General features: G+C 35.6%; 1 protein-coding gene across 1 annotated transcript in view; it reads right to left on the reverse strand.

Moving 5' to 3' along the window:
• The window catches only part of LOC110464158, a 36,577-nt gene that overhangs the window by 2,138 nt on the left and 8,050 nt on the right, over positions 1 to 26,389 (reverse strand). The window contains exons 9-23 of the mRNA XM_021519230.1: positions 26,036 to 26,218; positions 22,485 to 22,544; positions 20,481 to 20,720; positions 20,021 to 20,133; positions 15,955 to 16,138; positions 10,712 to 10,930; positions 10,056 to 10,205; positions 9,097 to 9,273; positions 7,663 to 7,746; positions 7,068 to 7,259; positions 5,825 to 5,927; positions 5,125 to 5,291; positions 2,995 to 3,177; positions 1,834 to 1,893; positions 511 to 750 (exon numbers count right to left, since the gene is read on the reverse strand). Coding sequence (XP_021374905.1) covers positions 511 to 750; positions 1,834 to 1,893; positions 2,995 to 3,177; positions 5,125 to 5,291; positions 5,825 to 5,927; positions 7,068 to 7,259; positions 7,663 to 7,746; positions 9,097 to 9,273; positions 10,056 to 10,205; positions 10,712 to 10,930; positions 15,955 to 16,138; positions 20,021 to 20,133; positions 20,481 to 20,720; positions 22,485 to 22,544; positions 26,036 to 26,218 — 2,355 coding nt within the window. The remainder of the gene's footprint in view (positions 1 to 510; positions 751 to 1,833; positions 1,894 to 2,994; positions 3,178 to 5,124; positions 5,292 to 5,824; positions 5,928 to 7,067; positions 7,260 to 7,662; positions 7,747 to 9,096; positions 9,274 to 10,055; positions 10,206 to 10,711; positions 10,931 to 15,954; positions 16,139 to 20,020; positions 20,134 to 20,480; positions 20,721 to 22,484; positions 22,545 to 26,035; positions 26,219 to 26,389) is intronic.

Consider the following 26,389-nt stretch of genomic DNA (forward strand, 5'->3'; position numbering starts at 1 on the left):
CTGTGGTTTTGTAGTCACTACCTGAATTCTCGATTTCAGGAATTGGCACTACTCGGATCCGACTTAGATTTACATGGCGGGTGTCATTAATATAGCAGAGATACTTATCCTTCCAGAGCACCTGGTCTTAACCTCCTTGTAATTTTTCAAGGGTCTCTTTTTAAAGTTTTTCTCTTATTCATGCATTAGTTTAATCGATTTTGAGTTCGAAATATGGTTTTGATAACACTTCAGTAATCCCTTGGGTTTTTAAGAGTAAGATAAGCTGTTGAATTGATGCAATTATTTTACAAAGAATGACAAACCCCGTTAAACCTCATGGAGACGTTTCATGTTGGTGATGATATATTTAAAAATGGGCAATTTATTTGTCGAGATAATGGAAATAGCGTATAGCTGTGAAGCTACTCGTGGTCCCATACTTCAATTTGAGAAAAGGATAAGCTACCCTTGTTTGTGCTAAGTATATGTGACCGAGCGATATTTTCATTGTCTTTGAACAACTCTTACATTAAATGCGTCAGTGTCTCCCAAGAGGTAATGGTCATACAGCGAGTTGTCTAGCGCTGACCGGAAGTTAGCTCTAACTGCCGGATCGGTCCAGTTCCATGACTTGAGCACAGGAAACAGTAGATCAGCATTGTCAGTTATCGTGTTATACAGGGGCAGACTAAAACAGATGTCCAGGTGCGTACGAGGATAGTACATAAGAAATGACTCGCACATCTCATCCTGTGTAGAGAATCCACCCTGTAATTTTTTTAAAATAATTATTTGTAATTACATACTTAAAGCCGACAAATTGATAGCGACATCATGATAATAACTTTAAACGAAATCAATTTAATAAAATCCTTTTGATGTCGTAAAATTCATAACCTCTCTATAACGACAATATCGTTACGTATAACGACAGCAATGTCATAATGACTTCAGTATAACGTTAAAGGAATTAGATCTTCATCTCTGTGACAATATGTTAATATAACGACAAAAATATCATATTCTCTCTATAACGAAATTACTATTATTCATTACCCCAACAATACAATTACAGCTTCATTATAATGATGTAGGTATTCGGTCTTCGTTTTTGTAACAACGTGTCTATATAAACTTATAATTATCATACTGTACTCTTTATAACGACATTACCATTCATTAAAGCGACAACAGTATCATAACGACTTCTTTATAACGATAAAGGTATTCTATCTTCCTCTATGTAACAACTTATTTATATAACGACATGAATATCGTATTTTCTCTACAACGGCATTTTCATTATTTATAACGACAACAACATTATACCGACTTCATTATAATAACAAAGGTATTCCATTTCCCTCGCTGTAACTACGTGTATATATAACGATATCAATATAATATTATCTCTATAATGACATAAGTTATATTGAAATCGTATGACGATATTGATTTCATTACGACTTCTCTATAACACACATTGCTATTGATGACAAAGTTAATAAAGATCAATAAAGTTATCAGACCATTGCAATATTTGCTGAAATATTCATTACTTATCTTTTCATTTTGATAGAATAGGTATGCTTAATTTAGTTATTTCTAACAGTTTTTGAACAGCAAAATAAGTGTTGACAGCAATAAAATTAGTTACGTCACAATTGAGATCGGTGAGGTCATAATAGCTAATGTTGTTATAATCTCATTACAACATTTGCCTTCTCAATGCATAGCAATGAAAGGATGCATAGCAAATGTAAATATTGATCTATATATCTAGCTCTACTCGAATCACACTTGCATACCAATCACGACCTCTGCCTTAAACAAATACTACATTTTACTTACCCATGTTATATTTTGTTTGTGGCTCGAATCGTAAACGCATTTCACCTCGACTTTGTCATCCTGTGTTATAATAAAAGTGTCTATGATAGTGATAATATAATGTGTATAAGGAATGGCGTTTGTGTACTGTTTTCACGCATGTTTACAAGTGTTTCTATAAAAACTTCGTTGTTTGCCCTTATTTGTCCAGCAGAGTATTTTGTTATATCTCTTTGTCTCTGTTAAACAACAGCACAATGATAAATGATTGTGTACACCTTTGAATTTTTATCTCAGTTGTTTTCATACGAAATTAATCAAGTTTTCCGCTACTGACATGTATTACCTTCCGATTATAAACAAGAATCAGTCCTTTTCTCAAAATAGTTGTTTTGCCCTTATATGCTAATCAGAGTACTTTGTATTATGTTAAGGAGTGTGAATAATTGAATGATATTTCGAGAGAGATTATAAGGAATATTGGGAAAACTTGATAAGATCTGTCATGTTGATTCCAATATAACAGATATTATAACAATAGGTATATTTAATAAATTGTTCGTTCGAGTGTTTTGCATTTCACATCTCCTAAACAGTTACGGCAATATATTACGACAGTGTAAACACATGATTACGTTACTTTCCAAGGACATCTCACGATATCACGTGATCATGATAGTGAAACGTCATATTGAGGAAAAGGTAGGAAGAGAAGAAAAACAGTTGATTACTATTGTTGAAGCAGATATCAGTTTTGGTGTTTTGGTGAATTAATTTTTTTCTTATAATCATAAAATAAGTTAGATTTGTTGGTGCCTACATATGTATTAGTCTCTGATACAGCGGACATTACATAGAGTTTGACCAAAATAACTTTATTCATATCTACATGTTTACCGTATATAGTCTGAAAAATATTCTCTTTAAAACAGATGAAATTGATCTTGATATCGTTGGGTGAATATTACGACTCGAACGAGGTTAGTTCTAGCAATATGTTATTTTCATTCTTAACATTTTCAGGATAAGCTCGGTTAAACCTTTGCATCCCTTTAAATAACAATAAAAACGGAAAGTGTCAGTTAAAAATAACATTTTACAGAACTTAAATCTTTGACCTAAAATACAGCATGTGCATTTTTTAACCTGGATTGATAACTATTTATTTTCATCATACATTACCGGATATATCTTTCTCTCCTTCGAAAGGTAGCGCATGTCCTGATAATCAAAATCATAATGTCTGTCGACAGCCAGTGGTTCGAGTTCGCTACCATTTCGGTAGAGACGTGTTATCATTTCTTTGCCCAGAAGATGGGAATGCTGTAGAATCGCAAATACGTTTATACCCTCTTGTGGTACGCCCTGTAATCTAATAACAAATTGATATTTTTATGTTTATCAGGTTTTTTACACTTGATATATTATTTCATTAGTTTATCATTTTCATGGCGTTCTTTTTTGCTTCGCTATGATTGGCCGCCAACGCTCATAACTTTTTACATAATGAGGTGCTGATTGCAGCCCCGGAAAGTTGACCGAGAAATCAACGACCAAATCAGATGAACTCGACTGAAAATGTTGACCATACTAGAAAGCATTAGAGCAATATTGTAACAGAAGAGTTGTAGTGCATGTACAACGGCAGACAGCAATACACAGACACCTGAATGTCGGGAGGAGTCAACATCAAGGTCTGGTTGTTTAGCGGTGATATCCTTCTACAGAATAATTAAAAAAAAATCAAAAACCCATTGAATGAGGCTGAAAATTGTATATCTTACATACTTGTATAACAAACAAAATAACCAAAACTATTTAAAACTTAAACTATGAAATCACATTTCATATAAAAACAATGGATTCTGGGAATATTATCGTTCTCTAGAGACATCAAATATCCTGTAACGAAAAAAGGGGGGATGTTGTGGAATGATCCTGTTATTCCAACAGACATAAATATGATATGTTTCCATTATTTATTCAAATACCTTTTGGACGAACTAATATTCACATTAATACCAAACTCGTTCCACTTAACATTTTTTTCATTGCGATGTACCATTTTCGTTTCTTTTGAAACTTATACATTATTATCAGGAATTTTCCTTTGTATTTTCACGATTATGACACTATTAATATATTTTACGCTCGGCGATATATTAGACAAATTTGATAAAGGAGTTGAAATAGTGATATCTTAATTAATCAATGTTGTTTTTCTATTTCATTTCTCATCACGGGACGTTTAACATGCACCTTATCCGTCTTGATATCAGAATAATACCTGTCGAAACGGCAAGAAATTGTAAGGTGAAATATAACAACGCTGTATCAGTGAATTTGACTTGCGTCACAATCACTCCTGTAAAATGAGTGAATATATATTCCGTCTTTGCGTATTGCAGAGGTATCTTCTCTTGTGAGCAGGTATTGATTGTTACGCCATTGATTTGTGAGAGCAACGTCATCAATTTTTGAGAAAAACGACGTAATTTCCTCACACAAACCAATGACGTAACAATCAATACCTGTTCACAAGAGAAGATAACTCTGCAATACGCAAAGACGGAATACATGTATCCCAGTTCTCCTGCTGCTTCAGTGAAGATATAATTTTCATACATATACTGCTTCGAAGCAGATATATATATACATATATAAATATTTTGATAGGGGATGCCAGGGTTGGGGAGCCTTGGAGTCAGTCCCTTAACAATATGTAGTCCTGCTGATTATTCATCATATTTTACAGCCAACAATGTAATACGTAGAGGATATGTAGGAATTGTCTTTCGAGTTTTGAACAGCTTTCGAGAGAGATTGGATAATTATAAGATATATTATCACATATGAGTGTAAGGAGGTTCATATACAACAAAAAATTCAAAGCTTTCTGTTCATTATATTCAATATTCAACAACGGCATTCAACGTGCGAACCTCGGGATGTGTCCATAATTCAGACCGAGCAGAACGCTTTCAGAATCTGATTACTCAATGAGAAATAGACTACGTAATTGGTTTTGTTTTGAATAATATATAATCAATTAAACACTTCTTCATTAATATACACTTGTATAAAATTATAATGTCTTTGTTTTCAATTTAAAAATGATATGAAAAACATTGGATATGTAATTATAATAGTATACAAATATTACTTATTTTGGGTTGATGATTCTGCATGTCCCAGTAGTGAATTAATTGACATTTTCGAGTAACAATATTTAAATATGCATATGTTTGACTGTAAACGTTTACGTCAATAATACGAACGTTTCATACCGCTAAGTGAGTATTGGTTACGTACCTTCCCGAGAAGTTCTGGAGGACAAAACCCTTGGGAAACGAAGGCTGGTTCCATGGGGGGAATAATATGCATCGGAGACTCACTCATTCCAAGAAGTAGGAGCCCGGCGTCGTGCGTTCGAAGAGTGGGAGTCATGGTGATTCGAATGCCTGAACTGTCAACGATGTCTATGGAACGGAAACAAATAGGCGTTACAAGAGGGATGTGTTCGTGCCGAATACGTCACTATTTACAAATTCGATTAAGTTGCAAAGGTGCATTCGGTGAACTAGAACATGTATTAGCAACAGGACACTGGAAATAGAATTCCAAAACTCAGTTTTCGCCAACGTGTTGTCGTTATTGTATGTAGAACCTGGAGACAATTTATGTTGCAATGGAGAGCGGTTGTTATAAAGATTCAAATTATTTTTTAAGTTGAGGTAGTTTCAATGACTCAGGGGCTTCACTGCTTTTTGAAAGCTAAAGTCCGTTACCTATGTTTAATACACAAAACAACTTCACTGTTCGATCATTTTATTAAACGTTCTTCTTTAATATGGTCTTTTTAAAGGCCTCCGGGTTATTATTATCTTTCCTCGTATTTCGCTATTTTTATATCAATTTTAACTCGACTTTTGATGTTGTGACACTGACTATTCCTTGTTGCTTTTTCTTTTAAACAATATACAATAAATGATCACCATCGAAATATGCATACCTGCTCTAGCAAAAAGATTGTTGTAATGGGTTTGAAGGATCAGAAAGTCGGGGTCGTCATCAGTCCCGAGTGAATACCCGGCAGAAGGGGGGTAGTAAAACGCCTGCCAATATAAAACAGACAGCTGCATTTAATAATCAATAATAATAATAATTCGAGGTTCTTATATACAGCTTTATCCCAAACTAGTTCGTAAGTCGTGTCAAAGCGGTTCACAAAATTATCCACGGTTATAGGGCCTTTGCAACCAGTCAATATCTTTGTCAGCATACAGCCGGTGCTGCCATTTCGGCGCTCACATCTAACATTCAACCATTCTAGCACTGCCCAACCACGTACTCATTTACAGCTGAGTAGACTGGAACAAGCGGAGAAAAGTATCTTGCTCAAAGATAATACACAGTGCCGTGATGTGACTCAAACCCGCAACTCTGCGGTCACGACCCGGCGTCCTACCACTAGACTATCGTGCCTCCTCAATCAGGTTGGTCTTATTCCAGCTTCCTCTCGAAGCAGCGTGCCAGAGTTAAACAAGTCATACCTCTAAGACAAAAATGAAAACAACACACATTTCTCATAAAGATAGCTGCTATATAAAATTATGTTTTTATATCCTCTGCTGCATCTAATCTTTGACAAAATAGATCTTAAAATGTGTGCGGAGGTCCAAACAATTTTCGCAACTTAGTGTTAAAAGTCATATACAATTCGTTGGAAAACACAAATGAAATGTTTGAGTTGAACTACAAGGAAACGCTACAAAGTTTGAATTTATATAACATAATGAGGTTGTAGTAAATGATGGTCTAAATATTGAAAATAAATAAAATATCAAAGCTACGATAGGTTCTCAAGTAGGTCCAACTTATAAAGAGATTCCAATTATCAACAGGAATTTTCATTTTTTGTGTTTTAGCCGAGTTTTCTGGAAAATACAAACCAACTTTATCTATATATGTTTCCTAGCTGGCTTGTACAGAAAAAAGTTAAACATGATTTTATACCCTAGCCGACCTGTCCGGAAAAGTAACAGCACGTGTTATGGTCCCTAGCCAGTTTGTCAGGTTAAAGAAGAAAGACGTGTTCATGTCGAACTATAAATACGTAATTCTATGAGAAACGTATTAAGATTCAGCATTTCCAACATAAAAAATGAAGCATCTCTAGAGTGATAGTTTAACTCCCCTGAGTGATACATATTTTCCTGAGTGTTTCCGATTTAAGATCCCAGAATCATACTTACCTCCCCTCCGACGGTCCAAGCGATGATGACCTTATAGAGACAACTTCGCAGAGGTTCCGGTTCCGATTTACCATCTCCACACTGGAAAACGGCGCCGTCGTACGCGGCTAGGTCGGCAGCACGCTTGTCACAACGGTTGACAACCATGTGGTGCACGTTCAGCTCATTTCCTTTAGTAATGACTGGCTCATACTGAAGGTTAAAATAATATACGGATAACGACTTACAGGTGTGTATTTTTTATATAAATTGTAAACAAATCGATTAAAAACAAGCTGAGCAGGTAAACATATTGTCGGTAAATGTTTAAAAATGGCTTTTTAAGCCGTATGATGCTACTTATTTATTGTTTACAATGCGTTCACTTAAATGTATTAAACTATTAACATTAAAAATTGTTTACTAGCGGTACACGGAATGTTAAACTTCATACCTGTTATATCCCTGAAACATTGTTAGTAAAGATTGTCAAATATATCAGCGTTTTCTGAGTGTTAACAGGGTATTGTGATTTTGTATCTTACAAATGTGTTGACAATTAAGTGAGTATTACATGTGTTTAGATATAGTTTTAATGTATTTGACTTTGCCATACCTTGATCATGTGATGTTTGGAGGTAAGGGGAGGTAACCTGAAGGCTCGACATGCGTAGGTGGTGGTGCTGTTCGGAACGTGGTACTGTGGTGACAGAAAACAAAAACGGACAGTTAACACGTGTTGTATACAAGTATTAGTTTTCTCCACAATGTTAACGTACCTGTACCGTTAAAATAATGAGACATAACATGAAATGTACAACAACAAACTTGTATTTTATACTTTATACAGTAAAAGGACACAATCGAGGGGACATCACAAACAAAAGGAGAGACACAGTGAACATTCATAAAAACTAAGGGTAGGTGTTTATTTGTATCTCATATAACGTGACTGAGGGCAAGTGGTTATTTTTGGACCGAATACAAAGTAACTTATGGCAAATATTTCATTGTACCGCTTATAACGTACAATAGGTAAGGGCATACAACGTTTATAAGGACAAGTGTTTCTAAGTACCGCTGCAACGTAAATAAGGGCAACTGTTTCTTTGAACCGCATACAGTGCAAGCTTTTCTTTGTAACGGATACAACATAAAAAGGAGCAAGTGTGTCTTTGTTTCTAAGTACCGCATACAACGTGTTTAAGGGCAAATGTTTCTAAGTACCGCATACAACGTAACAAAGGGCAAGTGTTTCTAAGTACCGCATACAACGTTTCTATGGGCAAGTGTTTCTTTGTCCCGCATACAACGTTTTTAAGGGCAAGTGCTTCTAAGTACCGCATACAACGTAACTAAGGGCAAGTGTTTATAAGTACCGCATACAACGTAACTAAGGGCAAGTGTTTCTTTTTACCAAGTATACCGTAACTTATGGCAAGTGCTACTTTGAACTGCATGAAAAGTTACAAAAAGGAAATGATTCTTTGTACAGCATACATGCAATAGATCTACATTATTTTATACGCTCGATGTAATCAAACTCACTCATAATACAAGTTACTGCATATGTAACGAATGGAAATGAACTAGATCTTTCTCACGTGTTGGCTGCAATATGAACCGTACAAAAATACCTCAAATAGAAAAAAAGATATCTCAATCACAAGAAAGATTGGGAGATACTCAAATGAACTCATTCATTAATATCCAAAAGAATGATTTAGAAATCAAGTGTCGCCTATGAATATTTCCGGATACCTAATCTTCACATCACTATGTGGAATAGCAGTTAACAATAACAATTGTTCAATAAATTATTTCACATATGTAGGTCTACATCAATCCAGTCGTCAGGTATGATACTTGTGAAATAAATATCAGCAATATTGAAATCTCTTACAACGACGGACAGTAAATAGCAATAACGACATGTAACATTCATTTCGAAAAACAAAAAAATGTTGATAAATACATAGTTTTCAATAAGAAAATGATATCCATAATCTGGAAGTTGTCATGAAGCATGACATGCGCCCTGAAATCTTACATTGTCTTGAACTAAGTCGAACGTAGATATGTCGGAAGGAAAGTTGACGTCCTCAGGTGTCAACGATGAAGACAGCAGCATGACGCTCTTTGTTCCTCTCCTGGTGGCGCCATGGTAGGGGATATAACTCGTCACGTCAACAGGATTGTAGGAGAAGATAAGTCTAGTGGTGTCATCCTACAATATAAAGTGAGGTCGTGTTTTCATAGAATACAGAGCACAGAACACAACTTTCAACCTCACATACAAATCAGTTATGAACTATATCCGATAATTCAGACTGACACATACATATTTAAACATATGTATTCAAAATTCGTCCCAAGTCCCTGTAACGGTAGAGAATGAGAAAGGAATACAAACAGATTTTGAGAAGCTGCTTAGCGCTTTTACCTCTTCAGGTCTTGAACAGGGGATCTGTCAATTTCAATAATCCAATATAAAACTACAGAATTATCTTTCCCTGATGAACACCTAAAGAAGTGAAATCGATAAGAAGCTGCTCCGAATCTGTTTATTTTTCTTTTCAAAATACATATTTATATATTGTTCATTTAGACCATTGTAAGCACATGTAACTATCTACTTCTAAAACCTTCTGAAACATATGTAGAATATAATGAAAGGGGAAACGAACCCTGTAACGTTTGATACAACAATATCTTATTTTTAATTTACATTAGGAATAAATAGATTCTCATAACGATATAGTCATATGCATTGGCGCAAAGTAATTGATATCGCAAATTCGCTTACATAGATTCCATTTGCAAGTTACATGAATGGTATGCCTATTTTTAATACCAGCGGTGTATAAGTTCCTTGGATAAATGTCAATAATACATTTTGACAGCGTTTAGCACAGTGGATGATATATAAGTAGCATCCACTTTAAAGTAGCCATACACTTTAAACACTTCAACAACATATATTAACTTATTGTGATTTTGCACACGTACCGTAATGACCATGTCACCAACACTATCACAGGTGTTGAGTTTGCGCACAAAGGTTAGGACTGTCCCGGATGCAGTTTCCTTGCCAGCGATGAGGAACCAGTCCTGTGATTGGTCAACTACTGGCGGGGAATGCTCAGTAGTGTGATAGTCCTATGACACAGGCAGACATTACAAACAAATTTAAGCTTACCTAAATATCGAGAATGACGATAGAATGATTGATTAAGATCAAAAAAAAAAAAAAAAAAACAGTTTATCTTGGTTTACTGATTGAAAAAATAAAATTCAGTGACACAATGGCTTCACCTTCAAAAGAATTATTATGGTCATTACTCATGTCATGATTCCAAAAATGTGCGGTTCCTAACAATGATACTGATACCTAACCATTCCAAAGTCTACTTGACAATCACCAAGTCCACATTTCGTTAAAATAGTGATATAAATTTGTATTGTCGCTTTCACAATTGGTGTAATGGTTTATGAAGACACGTTTATTTTTTTATAATATTGTTATAATTCGTGCCCGATCATTGATGTATTTCAATGCAATTAAATATGTTTAAACGAAACTACACGAAGCAACCAATCACGAAGACGTTGTCATAATTGGGTCCTCCTCTTCTCCGCACAAAACACAAAAATAAAAAACGTACCTTGAAGTAGGTCTGACCGTCCTTGACTCCGCCAACGATGACGTCAGCAGGGAACATTTTTCCGTTCGGGGAGATTCCAAAACCAATGTAGCCATGCGTGTTCACGTGTGTCTCAAAGATCACGTGGGTGGTATTGGCGGTCCAAAACAGCCAGAACTGGCCAGTGGTATCGAGCCGGACATAATGCTCAAAATGGCGGGTAGGCGTCGGTTTCGGTATCTTAAAAATGTGATGTATAACAATAACAAAATGCTTTTTTACAATTTGCATTGTTTAAACACAAACAATAAAGTTTCACGTGTAAATACACCAAACAAACACGTACGCCTTTTTATGCATATCCAAGATTAAATGCAATAATTAAAACAATATATCAAATATAAATATGAAAATGTCCCAAATGTTGATCCATGGTTGGGTATAAGAGTTATCTCCCGTATAACATATAACCTGTTTGCTATCGTTACATATTGTCAGCACTTAATCTAAAGGAGCCAATTATTACATTAATCTCGGTTTTGTTTCGGACATTTCATTGTAATAAAAATAAATACAAAAGCTCGTTGTTTCGAACTCCTTGGAACCATCGAAGAAAATTTAAAACGTCGAATCTTCGACTCACAAAGGTTGAACTTCTTTGAGAACTTCTTTATATTGCACAAGAACGTTGTTTATTGGCGGAACACAAGGTAAGACATTTAAATTGAATTATACTAATATTGTTTTTATTAATTGTAATATATATCAATGTTCGTCTAATGATTGTAGTTCGAATGTTAGTAGTGTTTTAGAAAGAAAAAAATCCGGACTTTGCTGAAAGTTGGATATAACGAGAAACTCAAATCTTCGAAGTTCGATATATGGAAGTTTGTGTGTTAGGTGAAGCAATCTCCATTAAAGCTGGTATAGTCACGCTAAATTCCATTTCCTGTAAAACATTTATCTGAATACCACAGTTAAACATAGGGATTCAGATGTATAATTTGAATATATTAATGAAAATAATTAATAATAATTCGAGGTTTTTATATACCGCTTTATCATAGCCTAGTTCGTAGGTCGTCTCGAAGCGGTTCACAATTTTTTATCCGTGGTTACTTTCTGAACTCCCTGGGTAGCATACAGCCGGTGCTTCCATTTCGGCACTCACAGCTAGCATTCAACAATTCTAGCAATGCAGAACCACGTACTCATTTACAGCTGAGTAGACTTGAACAAGATACAACACAGTGCCGTGACGTGACTCGAACCCGCAACCCTAGGCCTTCGGTCACGAGTCGTGCGTCCTACCACTAGACTGCGCTGCCTCCAAGCATATTGAACTTGTTGTACTTGAGCTAATAAAATGATGCCTAACCATCTTATCTATTAGGCATTAAAGTCGATGTCTGAATGAAATTAGTTTATCTGCATTATACCATGACACATGATCGTAGCTGGTGATGGAATGTAAAGCACAAACAAACCAAGGGAAATATTATATAAGTATGACATTCATTAGCAAGTGACAGTGAATATTGACAACCCGAGAAAACCATTGTCACCCGAGGCGAAGCCGAGGGTGACAATGGGTTTTTGAGGGTTGACAATATTCACTGCTTCTGCTTCTGCTTCTGCCATGTAAGTGTCCTCATTCGTCTTGCCGAATATAATGACACTGGTTTGTGCGTGCGCAATAGTACAATTAAAAACATTAAAAAACAAAAATAATAATAATATTAATTAATAATATGAGGAAGAATGCTACTTATAGTAAATATTAAGGAAATTTGAAGGTTGATTATTTAGTGTTTTGTTTGTTTATTTTTTAGAACCAGCTACTCTGTATAAGGAAGAGTTCTTACTCGGTGTTGGTCATGTCAACACTGGCCACCTTTAGGAACCCTTACTGTACAGAAGTGTGCTGTTGTACATGGAACTAAAAATAAATTGCCAATTTAACAAAGGATACAACTGCTCTGTGTTGGGGAAGGATTTTTAATCGGTGTTGGTCATATCAACACTGGCCACCTTTCTGATCCCTTCCCGTACAGGAGTCTACTGATGTACTGCTAATAATTTCTCTAATTTAGAAATAATCACTTAATAAAAATAGGTAAGGTTAAAAACACACATTACTTTACGGTTTTTTTTAAAGTTAAGAATGGCAGATTTGAAGGCCACTAGTGATTTTTTGTAGGCGATATCTGTCGGGAGGCTGTTCAAATCAACTATAGTGCGTGGATAAAAGGACACCTGCTAATGAATGTCATATCTATTTTGTTACACAAAAAGTCTTTAGATAAATATTTATCTTAAAAAAACACCTTCTACACATGTTCGAAGTTTTTCATTGAGTTTCTGCTTCGTATAGTCTTCAAAATTACTACCCTCGCCTAGAAACTCTCTGAATACCCGGCAGCTTCCTTTAACCACCCTCTGAGGTTGTTGTTTTTTTGAGTCCTTGGAGGAAAGAATCTCCTCCATATGTAGCTCAGAAACGGCAGCAAACCTCGATCATTACATCTTGTTTGTTGATAGTCTGCTGTTTACAATCGCTACCGCACCGGCGCTTGATAAAATTGGTTGTTGCCGTCTAACGTTCTTGTGACCTTCACAGTGGGGTAACGAAGCGGTGAAAAATGGCCACTGTGAAGAACCCGGAACGCACATTTTTCGCGCATGTGATCTTTTTCTCTGTCTCATGGCAATATCACCCGCGCCCCTTAAAACCAATGTATTTTCGGAAGGTGACAGAGATTTTTGTTTAATTTTCTCCCAACCAGTCAAATAGCTAGAAATTCACTTGAGGTGTAACAATATAACTTGTCAACCTCTCTAAGGCCCAAATGAATGTAACATGCATGAATTAATTAACATATTACTTAAGTTCATGTATACACCTAGGCCATGTGGAGCTTTATTTCTCTTTGGCTAGCCGTTGAGAAACATACAGGCCTCAAATCAAGATTACTGGTGCCATGCAAAATCACTATATATATAATAAGATTGTGAATCAAAAATCGAATGATAAGTGTTTTAGATTTTCAAATGAACTTAAGATGATAAGTCAATTTATAACTCATGTGCTGCTTTAAAGGGAGTGGACAGGCTATTAACAGGTTATACTATTGATGCTGAAAAAATCCCTAGAACCTCGGAGAATGGTCGAGCTGGACAACGAATATTGAATACGAATTTTGTTTCGTTTAAATAAAACCCAGAATGTAGAATAATTGGTTTTTAATTATTCGCAATGAATGCTTGAAATTTAAATGTGTCATTCATTAATTTAACAGATTTATGTCACAATTGATACAAGAAATTGACCAGATGTCTTCTTTTCTGGAAAGTAAGCAATACTTATATACCGGTTGATATTTACACCTCTGTGTATAATTCTCAAAGAAGCCAAATGATCCGCTTTATTACTGTACCAAGTTTAAGTCACGTGATAGCTTTTGACTTATCACATGTCCCCGAGGACACGTCTATCATCGGTGAAATGTATCCAGCGCTATCACTGAACGGCGAAATCACTAGGAGGTGTACAACAACATTCTTGACTCCGATTAGCTTAGCTCAACGGTTTTGTTTTGGGTGGAAATATTTTTCCAAAAGTCTTTTAATGATACTTGAGATTCTTTGACTCCAGATAGTCTTCTTGAAGAAAATTTGAAACACTTAAGTAGTACAGCATGTACATTTTCAATATTTAAAAAAAATGACATGTACTAGATGAAAATTGACATTTTTCTGTGAGCTGACAAAACTTAAAGAACAGAAACATTTAGATATAAGTTACTTAATAGAACGGTGCTGTAATTTAACGAAGAGATCACTAGTTTACAAGATATTTCACATACAATATTAATTATACTTTTGAACTTAGTTCTTGACTATCATTTCACATTTTTTATTCATTCTAATTTAAAGGCAATGCTTCAAAATTGTAAAATATTTTTTTAAGTGTAGTTAATAGTGAACAGAACATATTTGAATTCATGATTTATGCAAATTTGAAATGAATGTCCAGAATAATTTAATTCACAACAAAACCTAGGGAAATAGTGACTTTCGGCCCTCAAAAGGTATACAGGATCAATAAAATGAAGAACATGTACCATGGGGCCTCTTTAGTGAAAGGCTAATATGGTATACCAATGAAAGGACATTATATTCTTCTTATCACAATATTCTTGGGATGGACTTGCCAGAAGTATCCACAGCGTTATAATGATAATAATAATAATAATTCGAGGTTCTTATATACCGCTTTATCACAACCTAGTTAGTAGGTCGTCTCAAAGCGGTACACAAATTATTATCCGTGGTTATAGGGCCTATACAACCGGCAAATATATTTCTCAACTCCCTGGGGAGCATACAGCCAGAGCTGCCATTTCGCCGCTCACAGCTAGCATTCAACAATTCTAGCACTGCCCAACCACCTACACGTTTATAGCTGAGTAGACTGGAACAAATAGAGTAAAGTATCTTGCTCAAAGATACAACACAGTGCCGTGCCGTGACTCGAACCCGCAACCCTTCGGTCACGAGCCCGGCGTCCTACCATTAAACTACCGTGCCTCCATAATGATATTAATGAGGACTATATCACCTGAGTCATGGCATTCATAGCTGATTTGAATGTCTTCTGATTTTGGTTTGGTACGTGGCAATGTTATGTTAGTGTAGATAATATACTTAGAAAGGTTTTGCTTGGATTTATATATTTTTTCAAATATCTCTATGGGGACAATGTGTTGATGCAGGAACGTATATATTGTATTTGATTTCTATAACAAGATTTATTTTATTTTGTTTAGACATAGTTTAAATGACATTCATATCTGCTATAAATGCAATGGTTCACGTTTTGAAGTCTTCATTGTTATTAGCTACCACTAACCCGCCCTTGAAGATGGCTCTTAATAATCAAACAAGCATACAACACACATTTACGTATAAAAACGTGTTGACAAATTATAAAAATATAATTGATTAGAGAGTATTTATGAGATTCGAATTTTGATAAGATGGTTTTTATGATTATGAACAGCTTTTAGTTGTCGTTCAGAACTAATATGAATGCCAGCTGGAAATTGTTTGTATCGCTCTTCATGGAATTTGTCATGCTCCACTGGCCATTCACTACAGATACTTACGGATCGTACTGCAGTGCTAAAATAAAAACCAAATAAAATCGGTCTTAAAAGTGTCAAAAATGTTTACAAAACAGTTATTACATGTTTAACCATTACCTGGACAGGGCCCTTGCTTCTGACCTGCCCGTCTTTAATCAGTTGAGAAATATGGTCAACCGAATCCGTTGCATGCGCCAAGCAGACGGCTAACAATCCGGCCAAAACTGTTAGTTTTAGAGTGGCCATCTTTCCTCTCCTTCTCCTATCTAACTGGTGCCTTCTAAAACAAGCATAAGGTTTTAAAACATTTCGAAGTCATTATGTTTTATCAGTCCGTATAGCGAAGAGGGAGATATGTTAAGCTATGACGCGACAGTAGCACGGATGGAATTGGGCAAACATTTACAGAGGTACAGGTAAACCCTTTATTTACATAAGATATGTATTTTAAATGTTCTGGATAAAAGTCAAGGTGAGCATGTAACAGCTTTGTTATAACAAACTACGTATGAACAACCAGCTAATTCCAATTCTTCCTCATATGTCTCTGTAAAACTTTATTACATAGTGTACAAATGTACATAACTGTAAATCAATCAGTTTGATATAAAATGTTTCTAAAATATTCACTTAAAGATATGGACATAGTGATCTAAAGGATTTGATGGGAAATACCATGAAGGTTCGGAACGCCTACCACTTTCGTTGCATGAAGGTGTATCATGAATTGTGTTCTGTTGTCTTTTGTTTTATTTCCATATTTTCTTTGTTGGTATCGTTCGTTTCCTATCGATTGTGCATCTATTGTGTTGACGTTTTGTTTTTTGGTTATATTCTTTTAATTAGTAATGCTGTTTTGATATTGGAATATATTTTTTTATTTTGTGCAGAGATTTTGTTATTTGGTTATAAACTTGTTAGTTTGTGGTGATGTTGTTTTTTTTTGGTTATATTCTATTTATTTTGTACAAATGTTTTGCTGTTTTGTAATATTCGTTTTAAATATTAACTGAAAGAATTATCACCAGTATACTGTAACAGAAAACTAACTTTTCAATGCCTGTATACAGCGGAAAAGTGATGAGATACTCAACCTCAACACGATGTCAAAAACATACTTTGAGAATAAGAAAATGAAGAAAACACTCAAATTCCCTGAAAGTGGTCAAGATATATAGCCCGATTTCATATAACGTCATAATGTGATCATATCTTCCATATACAATGTTTAGTACTGGGTATGATTCCACTCGACAAATCACACCAGTAAAACAATTTAATCATTCATCCTCCATCCCAGCTCCCCAAAACAATAGTAAGAGTAATAGGACATCAATTCTTATTCTATTTTTATTCGTATCGCCTAAGACAAGACAAAGCACCCTCCGATGATCCAGGCTAACCTGGGTGTTTACAGGATTCGATAATCTCAAGACACACGGTCATGTCACATGACAGAGTGTGTGACCTCTGTTATGTGTTTGTATAATCTATTCGGAACGCTGGTGTTAAGGAGATTCCGCAATCACCAGATACACAGTCACTTCACATGACAGTGTTATCTTTGATATTTTAAGAAGTTTAAAGGATCACATGAGTACCTTTGGTAAGTTGAGTAGAGAGCAAGGCATTTATTCACAGGACTTGCTGAAAAATTGATAAAAGTTACAGACAGGGACCCCTTTTAATTCGTCGTTTTTTTCTCAAACAAAATTGGCAGAACGTTTTTTATTATTTAATTCAAGGCTACCTTTTTAGCTTCCTCGAACAAGTTATATATAATAGTTTGTCATCATATTTACTATCAATATTTGTATAGATCTATTGAAGTAAAGATCCATCAATGTTTGTCCAATGAGGTCACGTGTATATATCATATCAAGGGTTGTTTTTTACCCAGCTACTAAAACGCTAAATTTTTCCAAAGTATTCTGTAATGTACATCGGTAAACATCCCGGTTTGTTAAACATGATGATTACCCTACGAAACCATATACATTAGCGAAGTATCACTCTACTTAACGCATGTTGCGGATGCTGAAGATGACTTACATATTACGATCGAGCGACTTTGTTTGGAAAAACTGTCATTCATAGCGTACTAGCCCGTGTGCACCTATTAAAATATTCATGTATTGGCGTAAAAACAATTCATTTTTACTTGTCTGGGTTCCTATAATGACGAAAATGATTAAACTTTTAAAAAAATATATCGTTTTAACTAAATATGTTTGTCATAACTTTCCAGGGTAATATTCTTGTATGCGATTGAGCTATTGCCTAATGCTTTGTCTTAGAATGATTCCGACACATCGGGGTCGAAGCTGTCATCCATTTAAAATGCATACAAAAGAGCTCTATGTCAAAAATAATATTATCTGTGCATTAGTCATCCTATATTTGTTTAAGTTTACACATCAAAGGTTCACCACGTTCATATGCTGTACACAGGCTCACGTTATACACACCACGTGGTCATTTGACCTGACAGGAGACAGCATAACCCATTCGGCAAAAGTTATCCCGTCAAGAGCACCCTTTATCCATTATTGAAAAAAAATATCTCTTTAGACGTTCTGTAAATGTTCTCAAGACTGAAGAAAACTGAGAGTCATAACCTTTGATTTGTGCCTAAAGGCGAAACATTTATAAATATCATTTGGTTTGTTTTGTTTGTGTTTTACGTCCTATTAACAGCTATGTTCGTGTTTGGACGTGCCAGGTTTTGGAAGTGGAGGAATGCCGGAGTTACCGGGGAAATGCATGTACCACCGACCTACGGCAAGTACATGTACCTGGCGACTGCCCCACATAGACCTCGAACTCGCGACCCAGTGGTAGATGGCTGATGGTAGCAGAATGTCAGACGCTTTACCACTTTGCCACCGCGGCCAATGAATGCTCGCAAGCAGGTGTCAAGTTGCAGCCGATTATTCCGATTTTGATTTGAAAAGTATTATTGTTTTATCACTGCCACCTCATATACTGTGTCACATCATTATAAGGTTGTCTAAAATTACATTCTTACATTAAAACATACAGAAAAAAAGTAAAAATGTCTATTTTGTATACTGATCTAACGGGCACGCCATGCCGAAAAAAAGTAATGGTGTTAATTCAACACTGAATATTTTGGAACTCTTAAATGATAACTGGGGATGTCAAATGTGATAGAAAGAATAAACATTTTACTATTGAAAATTGTATATCTGTCTATTTCGATAAGCTAATATTGGCAGGCTCAAAAATATACCGTCTTCAATGTTACCATACATACTTTGACAGCCTGTTGTCGCTATGATTGATGATATACAGATGGGATGAAAAGGGGGATGTTTTTTTGACAAATTCGCCGTGTTGCGGGCGTTTTTTCGAAAATTGAATCAATATTTGGTTTAGCTCGATGTTACCAATCATTACAAACTATCTAAAATAGCTCAAAAGAGTACGTAAAACTCCTAATACATAAACAAAGGTAAACTAACCGAAAATAATCAGTGTTTAAATTTTAAGGACACATCAAATACCGTAAACAATGTCGTTTCAACTGTAAATGTATAAATGTAAGAGCAAAAGATTATTCTTGAAAACAGTTGTTTAAATAAACTTGTATTTTTCATTGTCTCTGTTACTTTTATAAGAACACTTCACTCACCCTTTCCATGCTTGCAAAGATTGACTTTGCATTATTGTGCCTGCTTTAGTTCATTGTTTAGGGAGACCCACTGTGTTATATAATTAAATCATTATATAATCCTGCTAAGTCATCTATTGATATATTAAAAATAATTTAAACATTGAACTGTTTTTGTAAGGCATTTTTTTTATATATTTGAATGACACGACTTTGCAAGCAAACACCATAATGCGCGCTAGCTGTGCCAAATGAGTGTCATAATGAACAACTTTCATAAAGAGTAAAAATAAAAGTTTAATTATTTTTCATGACAGATGCTTTATTTATCTGTAACTATATGTACAAAATGTTTTCCTCGTCGACGAAGTCAAACACAGAGGTAGTCATACTGATCTATGTCAAATGTGTACACATATGTATGGATGCCGAAGCTACTGACACATGTATTTTGAACGATGAGAAATGTACTATTCAACACTTCCGTCCACACAAAGTCATTTACGGTAATGTGATGTCAGTTCCGTCTACTGTCGCCGCCTTAATCACTTCCGGCCAAGAAAAGCCAGGCCAGGAACAGAACCAGCAAAGTTCTGACAGCTAGTATCCTGTGGTTTGACATAAGGATAGTTTGTTGCATGTTCCGTTGTCTGCACGTTAGCCTGTAATAAAAACATTATCCTCAGCATGATTACACGTGTAAAGCATACTCTATTCCAAATTGTGAATGTCACTATTAATATTTTTGAACAAATAAAATCACGGCTATGCGTATGAGGGATACACGCTTCTGATAAACAATCTTTCCAATTATGAATTCCAATTTTATGAGCTTAAATATTGACCGTTTAGTGTAATGTAAATTGACGATAGCAGAAAACCTGTACCAAATGACAGTCGTCACTGTCACATACTTTTGTTGTGAAAACATCAAAGAAATTAAAGGTTTCGCTATTTCAAACGGGACTTTTCACTGTTTGTTATTCCATTAGCTTCAGCCAATGCTTACATTGACAGCAGCGGTGTCTCCGGAGGAGAAGTGGTAATGAATGGAGTTGTCTAGCGCTGATTGGAACTTCGTCCTTACTGCCGGATCTGTCCAGTTCCATGATCTCAGGATAGATCTGACGTCGTTAAAGTTGCTAGATATCGTGTTATAGATGGGTAAACTCTGACAGTTATCTAGGTGCATACGAGGGTAGTACGCTATGAACGACAGGCACATTTCCTCGTTTGTGGATAGACCTCCCTATAATGAAAAGGCATGTTAATGACGACCTTTCTACAACAACAACCTGCAATGAAATTTGAATCCAACAAAAATATCTATTACGACATCTGAACACTAACGACAACATGTCTTTTGATCTTAATCATATCAACAATTTGTCATTAACGACATCTTAATCATATCCACAATTTGTCTTTAAGACATATTAATCATATCCACAATTTGTCTATAAGACATATTAATCATATCCACAATTTGTCTTTAAGACATCTTAATCGTATCCACCAACTGTGCATCATATCGACAACTATTTATCGAAATTTCAATCCTAACGACAATTTGTTTTATCTAAATCTTAATCATAACGACAGTCTCTTTTTTCCCATATTTTAATTATGAAGACAATTTGTTTTTTAATGAAATCTAAATCATAATAACAATTTGTCTAAAACGTCACCTACACATAATAATAATGATTGATAAAATCTTTTTTCTAGAGCTCCCTATATAAGTTGCAAAATCACTCTATTAGGCTTTATAACACTTTAATGATAGATAACAAGGCATACAAATCAGTATAATACATTAGGTAACAGGATAGTGTGTACATTACTTCCTCGCAAAACAGCCCAAAAAGCAGACGTACACAGTTTGGTTTTACATACTTCTTGAATTCGGTTTCCTTATAGCAGTAGTAAAAAGTGTCCACAGCGTGGTCGACACCCTTTAAAACCACCGGTTTTCATAGGTCACAGAACGAGATTTTGGGACACGCAAGAAGGAATCTGCCTCCGACTGCAGTGATCGTGACGGCTGATAAAGGATGATAAACTCATTTACATACTAGTGAGCTGCTCCTTTTAGTGCCTTGTACATTGTATGTGTACACCAAAATTTTGTACTGCGACATGTATCGGACAGCTTACCAGTGCAATGAATATAGCGCTGCCGTGATGTTATTTCCTTTCGAGTACGAATAGCCAGACGTGCTTCAGTGTTCTAGACTCACTGTAGACGACTAGTTAGCTTTTTTCAGATATACCACAGAGCAGGGCGTTACCACAGTTCTACGGAGGGGTAACATGTGAATGCACCAAAGTCTTGCCTACATCTACAGTTATAAACTGCCGGATACACCCGATGTTCCTGATCTGGCAGTAACTTGAATTTGCAATAGCGTTCACGTTTTTCTCCATATTAAGTGAACTATCGGAGTATACCTCCAAGAGTTTAACAACTATGACAGTCTCGATAGTTATATCGCCGGCCTTGAGCCATTAAGCTTCTTATTCATTCTGACACCTTTCCTACAAACACCATTAGGCTTTACCTGACGGAGGGCAACATCGATACATATACAGCCGATAGGCTTCTCGTGATATTGGCAACTGCCCTACATTACCATTCGACTCATCCTCATATTTACAAACACCATGAATAGACTATTGTAAGGATCTCTTAAAGACAACAATTATACATTGAAAACCATTAATATACTCATGATAACGACAACGACGCTAAATAGACAATCATCAGGCTCCTTCTTGTCCATTCTGTCAAATGGTTTAATATTTTAATTAAATTGTAATATTATTGACATTTCTGTACAGTTCCATGCAATCTTTTTGATTTAATACTGAAAGTTGGTTAAATAGGCTGTTCTACATCGACATCGATACCAATATAATTTATGATCAATTGATACAGCACCGTCATTCATCTTCCGATATGTATGGCTGCAAGTCGCTACACCGTCCAAAGGAAATAAGGAGATATACTTACCAGTGTAGGTTCTCGTTTGTGTCGAGAATCGTAAACACATTTCACATTGATTTTGTCCATCTGCAAATGAACAAAAACATAGTAACTGTAACCTCACGTACAGAAAATACTGCTACATATTGTAACGAATGGGTAAGAAAAACATATTTATTTTTGACATATGTACCAATAAATCATAATTATTATATAACTGTCATTTTTCCCACACGCTGATTGGTCAAAACACCTTTATAGGTCTAAATATATTGCGACGTTACCCCGAAACCTATAGAATCCGTGCACGCGAGGTGAATATAACAGTCCAAAACCCCGTCGGTCGCCTCACAGGTGAATATTACAATCCAGTAACCTGTGCTGCAATTTTTGACCAATCAGAAGCACGGATTGTCGTTGCCTCACTGGAGAGAAAATGGCAGACGACAGTGTAAACAAACCCGGCTGGTCAATATTTGGAACTGTTTCCGATGACCAACTTAAAACTATCTTGGTGCAAAAGGCTACTAAAACACTGTTAAAGCTACCGACACGTCCGTCTGTGTATTGCGTGAATATTTGAAAGAAAAAGCAATAGACACGGACTTTGTTAACATGCAAGCGCTCGAACACTGCAATGTTCGTCGGAAGTTTTATTTGGAAATGAGTAGGAAAGACGGTGAGAAATATCAACGTAGTTCTCTCTTAAGTATCCGGCATGGTATCAACCGATACCTTTCGAGTGTCGGTTGTAACATGGATATAGTGCATGGCGCTGAATTTACTGAATGCAACAAAGTGTTTGATGCTGCAACGAAACAACTCGAGCATTACCTTCACACGGTACTGTATTTTTACATTGAAAGTTTACTTTCACTGCATATACATATTGTTAAATTAAATAAATACTAAATTTGTTTGATTGAGTTTTCTCCTATTTACTTACATTACGCAGTATATTGTTTTTGATCTTATTAATAGCTCATATAAAGTCATTTTAATTGGACAGAGACACATATTCTGTGTAGGCAGAATTTCATTGCAGGTGCCATAATCATGGCGAAATATGCTAAGTGTGGATTGGTGCTACACATGGTTAAGTTTATAAAAATGTCCTATGATAAATTAACCCTCGAAGGTTAATAAATCCTCGTATTCACATGAAAATAGGTCAATAATTGTATATTATACTACTGCCAGTCGCTCTAAGTTGCTTTATTTTGGAAATAGAAACCAGAATCTCTAACTTGCATCATGACATATTATAACATTACACAATTATGGCAGCGGGCTAACCACATCTGTCTACAAAGATAATAACCACGTTATTATAAATGCGAGCACCAACCACAGATGTCTACAGAGATAATAACCACGTTATTATAAATGCGAGCCCCAACCACAGATGTCTACAGAGATAATAACCACGGTATTATAATTGCAAGATACAACCAGTGATGTCTACAGAGATGAAAACCCTGTTATTATAAATGCGAGCTACAACCAGTGATTTCTACAGAGATAATAACCACGTTATTATCAATGCGAGCTAAAACCAGTGATGTCTACAGAGATAATAACAACGTTATTATCAATGCGAGCTATAACCACAGATTTCTACAGAGATAATAACCCCGTTATTATCAATGCGAGCTACAACCACAGATGTCTACAGAAATAATACCCACGTTATTATCAATGCGAGCTATAACCACAGATTTCTACAGAGATAATAACCACGTTATCATAAATGCGAGCTACAACCAGTGATTTCTACAGAGATAAGAACCACGTTATTATCAATGCGAGCTACAACAAGTGATGTCTACAGAGATAATAACCACGGTATTATAATTGCAAGATACAACCAGTGATGTCTACAGAGATAATAACCACGTTATTATAAATGCGAGCTACAACCACAGATGTCTACAGAAATAATAACCACGTTATTATCAATGCGAGCTATAACCACAGATTTCTACAGAGATAATAACCACGTTATTATCAATGCGAGCTACAACAAGTGATGTCTACAGAGATAATAACCACGTTATTATAATTGCAAGATACAACCAGTGATGTCTAAAGAGATGAAAACCCTGTTATTATAAATGCGAGCTACAACCACAGATTTCTACAGAGATAATAACCATGTTATTATCAATGCGAGCTACAACCAGTGATGTCTACAGAGATAATAACCGCGTTATTATCAATGCGAGCTACAACCACAGATTTCTACAGAGATAATAACCACGTTATTATCAATGCGAGCTACAACCACAGATTTCTACAAAGATAATAACGACGTTATTATAAATGCGAGCTACAACCAGTGATGTCTACAGAGATGAAAACCCTGTTATTATAAATGCGAGCTACAACCACAGATGTCTACAGAGATAATAACCCTGTTGTTATAAATGCGAGCTACAACCAGTGATGACTACAGAGATAATTACCACGTTATTATAAATGCGAGCTACAACCAGTGATGTCTACAGAGATGAAAACCCTGTTATTATAAATGCGAGCTACAACCAGTGATGTTTACAGAGATAATAACCACGTTATTATAAATGCGAGCTACAACCAGTAATGTCTACAGAGATAATAACCCTGTTATTATAAATGCGAGCTACAACCAGTGATTTTTACAGAGATAATAACCACGTTATTATAAATGCGAGCTACAACCAGTGATGTCTAAAGAGATAATAACCCTGTTATTATAAATGCGAGCTACAACCATTGATGTTTACAGAGATAATAACCCTGTTATTATAAATGCGAGCTACAACCAGTGATGTCTTCAGAGATAATAACCGCGTTATTATAAATGCGAGCTACAACCAGTGATGTCTTCAGAGATAATAACCGCGTTATTATAAATGCGAGCTACAACCAGTGATGACTACAGAGATAATAACCACGTTATTATAAATGAGAGCTACAACCATTGATGTCTACAGAGATAATAACCACGTTATTATAAATGCGAGCTACAACCATTGATGTCTACAGAGATAATAACCACGTTATTATAAATGCGGGCTACAACCAGTGATGTCTACAGAGATAATAACGACGTTATTATAAATGCTAGCTACAACCAGTGATGTCTACAGAGATAATAACCACGTTATTATAAATGCGAGCTACAACCAGTGATGACTACAGAGATAATAACCACGTTATTATAAATGCGAGCTACAACCATTGATGTCTACAGAGATAATAACCACGTTATCATAAATGCGAGCTACAACCAGTGATGTCTATAGAAATGATTACCACGTTATTATAAATGCGAGCTACAACCAGTGATGTCTACAGAGATAATAACCCCGTTATTATAAATGCGAGCTACAACCAGTGATGTCTACAGAGATAATAACGACGTTATTATAAATGCGAGCTACAACCACAGATGTCTAGAGAGACAGCAAGTTACACAATAATGGTTTTCTCAATGGTCTCTGATAAATCGACAGAGAGGCGTCGACGTAAATTGTTCTACAAAGATGGCATGGAATAGTGGAACTATCGATCTTCTCCTTTTTTTTGATACATACAGGATATACTTTTTTCTCTTTTGACAAGTAGCGCATGTCTTGGAAATTGAAATCGTAATGTGTATCGGCAGCCAGTGGTTCGAGTTCTCTCCCATTCCGGAAGTGACGTGTTATCATTTTTTTTCCCAGAAGATGGGAGTGTTGTACCATAGCAAACACGTTGATACCTTCTTTTGGTACACCCTGCAAACAAAAAAGCGATCCCTTTTTGAATATTTTCCGAGATTTATTATGTATTGCAATTATTTCACCTGAAAAATCAACACATTGTCAATGTCTAATTCCAAGCATTAAGGAAGAAATGCATATCTTTTTTAACTGATTATAGATGATAGCCAAAGGACTTTGACTAAA

The sequence above is a fragment of the Mizuhopecten yessoensis genome, unplaced genomic scaffold (genome assembly GCF_002113885.1).
Source record: "Mizuhopecten yessoensis strain PY_sf001 unplaced genomic scaffold, ASM211388v2 scaffold10969, whole genome shotgun sequence".
NCBI lineage: Eukaryota > Metazoa > Mollusca > Bivalvia > Pectinida > Pectinidae > Mizuhopecten > Mizuhopecten yessoensis.